At 40.3% G+C, this 3,921-nt stretch overlaps 1 protein-coding gene across 1 annotated transcript; it reads left to right on the top strand.

Moving 5' to 3' along the window:
* The first annotated feature begins 2,142 nt into the window (after positions 1–2,142).
* On the top strand, positions 2,143–3,629 carry LOC118320907 (beta-2 adrenergic receptor-like). The gene is made up of 2 exons (XM_035652029.1): positions 2,143–2,425; positions 2,731–3,629. Exons 1-2 carry the CDS (start codon positions 2,143–2,145, stop codon positions 3,627–3,629), a joined length of 1,182 nt encoding a protein of 393 aa, XP_035507922.1.
* Positions 3,630–3,921: the final 292 nt, after the last annotated feature.

Consider the following 3,921-nt stretch of genomic DNA (forward strand, 5'->3'; position numbering starts at 1 on the left):
TAAAGATATCATATAACAATTTCATAGCCATTTAATTTTCTACGTTGTTAGCAATGTATATAAATATGTTTTGTCAAGTTGTATTATATCTTATTATATTTACATTTTTAAAGAAATGATAAACATGCACAAAATAAGTGAATAAACAAAATAAAATAAAACAGCAAGAAAGAATGAAATGCAGCAAACTATAAAATATAAGATTACCCAACTTTACTGTACTGATAATAACTTCAGTATGCTCAATAACAACGAAATAATGTGCTGGATCTCACAATATATAATAGAGAGAAAAATAAATGAAAAAATGAAAGAAAAAAGATTACATTCAAGGGTGAATATGCTTATTCTCAGGCTCTATCAGATGCTTACATTGAATTAATTAAGTGGATTTCTGTAGCGATAACTCCCATGTGTTTTTACCATTAATTTAATTTGTGGACGGAAGAATGATATTCAAATCCAAAGTAATCAAGCGAGTGTGAACAAGATGCAAGGGCAGACAAGCTTTCATATGCAATTCCTCTGACTCTTCATTAAATCCTGAACAATATGCTGGTCACAGAATGGACACCCACAAGAAACGCTCATTATTCTGAGGTTAATTCACTGCTGATAAAAGTTAGAGGATTTCAAGTTGACTGTGTTTCTGCGCCTAAAGCCAGAGTGAGAACATGGGATTTGGTTTGGTTTTGCTCTGGTCTGAATATGTCCATTCTTGTTACCCTTTGTTTCCTCGGATGTGTGTACCTTCCTGCTCTCCAGCCCAGTGAACAGCATAAATGATTGAAGGACCAGTGTATTTAGTTGTCAGCTGAGAAAGACATTTGGTACTGAACTTAGAGTTTCTGCATGGGTACTGACAGCATCGAGGTGCTTCCAACAGTGTTAGGGCACAAGAACAGCATGTAACCAGAACACACAAGAAAAAAAGGCAAAACCCCTGTCCTTATTCAGTTTGGAAATCTTGGAAAAAAGACTACCTGCCTTTTATCTAAAACAGTTGTAGGGAAAACTGCACCATAAACACACCACCTTTCTACCTTAAAACATGGCAGATACCCTAAGTCTTTACATAGCTCTTCTTCTTCTTCTCTGCACCCTCTATATATTATTGGATTACAATATGTGCTTGACTTATGACACAACATCACAGTAAAACAATAAATCAAATGTATTTTTTTGAGAGATAATCAATGTATAGCCATGAAATTTGAAATACTGAATAGCAGCTAAGTGTATGTTAAAGTCAGACAGTCAAAGAAAGTTGCATTGTTATGCAAATTATACAAGTTTATATATCAGTCAAACACAAGGTTCTTTACAAAATAGTTACTCCAAATGAATCACTAGCTTGAGGGGACATGTTTTTTTGGCTAAAATCTGTGCGAAAACCCAACCAGCAAGACTAGTTTAAAAAAAATTAATGAATACCCAACATGTGGACATTTATAGCTGAAACACATTGCAGAGTAAGTGAGAGTAAGTAAGTGTTATTGACTCACCTTTTTGTTGATTGATGACGTTGAAAGGTTTGGTCTCTTTCAGTGATTAATACTTAACAGGGTCTAGGGTTTACTCTCCATTAGAAAGATCTGCACAGTTCAACCCTTATTAAACCAAACCAATGGGGATCTGCATCTTGAAAAAACTAAATCTGGCGATAATGCATTATTGTACAGTAATTGTGTTCATGTGAAATGTTAACTTGCAATGTCATTCATGGTTGAATAAGTTTAAAAATAAGTATAACTCTAATGACAATCAGAGGATATATTTCAGGTATAGATATTTTCAGATATATTTAAGGTTATTTTTTTGTCCAGGGCGATTTTAAATTGGAAAACTTATCGGTTGAAATGTGCAATAGATGGGGTGTGAACACTATTGTATGATGAGTGGTTGTTGGTTCATGTTTTACCTGCATTGTTGATGTGGAGAGAAAGTTGTATACACAAAATACTGTGACTAAATGTGCTCGACAGCCAGATTAATGGCTTTTTGCTGCTTTTTATAAGACTGGATCATCATTTGGATATATATATTTTATCTTTCATCAGCATTTCCTAGTCCAGGACATGGTTTCCTGAGCAGCCCTACCACCTACACACCACAAAGGGGAAAACCAGTCACTCCTGGGCCATGACTGCTCTGCTACCCAACTTCAGTGTCCCTGAGAGTACAGCAGTTCTGCTGCCGACTACAGACTCTCCGTTTAACCTGACAGCAGCTGCTCTGGCAGGACTTGGTTCAGGCCAGTCACTGGCCCCTCTCTGCACACATTGTTGCTGTGGATTTCTCAATCGCACCTTGGCAGTGATTTTCATGGTCAGCCTGGCATTTGCCATTGTGGTTGGAAATGTTGTCACCCTTACTGTCTTTGTGCAAACGAGGCAGTCCCGAACACCACAGGGATACCTGAAAGGTAAATGTTGCTCACCTTCTCATGACTAAATGCTTATTGGTGAAAGTGCCTTGTCAAATTTAAATCGTCCCTATATTGCACTGACAAGATATGATCATAATTTCATTCATCACACTTTTTTATTCCAAAACACCTAGTTTATTTAATACAATCCAAGTAAAATGTTTCTTCTCAACCGTTAAAAAATATTTGTAACACGAATATGTGCTTTTTCATTTTATAATACATTTTAACTAAAGTGTACTGATAAGAAAACAGTCTGGATGTGTCCCCTTAGCTCACTTTGTATTGTTTCTCTCTGACAGTCTCTCTGGCCATAGCAGACATGATGGTCGGTGTCCTTGTGGTCCCTTTCTCTGTCTACACCGAGATCTCTCTGATGGTGACCAGCACTCCTCCAATTTGGTACCAGGGTAGTTCTACTTCCCCAGCCACCTCCTCTTCTCTTGGAGGACTAGTTAGCCCTTGGCAGCCCTGCATGCTGATTGGCCCAGTGTTCGCTGGATGCACTTTTGTCTCTATCAGCACCATCTTCCTCATGACACTGGAGCGAAGTGTGGCCATCCTACGGCCACTCCACAAGGACGCCTTGGTGACCCGGAGACGTACTCTGCTCCTCATCCTGCTCTCCTGGGCCGCCAGCTTCCTGCTGGCTCTCGCACCACTCATCTTCAGCAGCAACTTCACTTTGGAGTACAATGAGTGCAGTCGTATGTGCAACTACACCCCACTATTGTTTGGAAGCCAGCTGCCACCTGATGCCAACATTTTGCTGTCGTTCCCAGCATTTGACTTCACATTGCTCGGTGGCACGTTGGCAGTTAACATTGTGTCTTTTACTAGCATCCGACGGTACACCCGAAAACGCAAACTGCTCTCTGAGGGGAGTCTGACTGACGGAGGGGGAGGAGGAGGAGGGGGAGGGTGCCCTCACAGGCCCTCCTTTTCAGACATCAAAGCTGCCAAGACAATTGGCATACTAACATTTGCCTTCACAGCATCCTTCACTCCCATCGCAGTGTTTGTGCTTGGGAACGTGGTGGGATACACCTGGTGTAACTTTTCCTTTTTTGCCTTCTGGATTCTGACAGGAAACAGTTGCTGTAATGTAATTATCTACAGTGTCAGGGACCACCGCTTCAGGAAGGGTGTGACCCTGCTTTTCCAACGAGAACAGTCCCCCCCACATGGCGAGAAGACCTGAGGGATACATGAATTCAAATGCAGCAAGCATATGTTTTGTGGATGCTTTCCAGTAAATTTGATTTTACTCTCTTACCAAGACGATAGATGCCTCTTCTGTACGGCAAATATGAAGCTGGAGCCAGAGGCTGGTTAGCTTACCTTAGCATAAAGACTAGAAATAGGGGGAAACAGCTTGCCTAGCCCTATAGACCAAAGGTAACAAAATACGCCAACTAGCACTTCTAAAGCTCTCTATTTAAAGAGTGTAAAACTCGGTTTTACAGGAGGTTATGTGCCAGAGTTCCATTCTT

This window comes from Morone saxatilis, unplaced genomic scaffold (genome assembly GCF_004916995.1).
Source record: "Morone saxatilis isolate NCDOM2014 unplaced genomic scaffold, NCSU_SB_2.0 Contig11, whole genome shotgun sequence".
Lineage (NCBI taxonomy): Eukaryota > Metazoa > Chordata > Actinopteri > Moronidae > Morone > Morone saxatilis.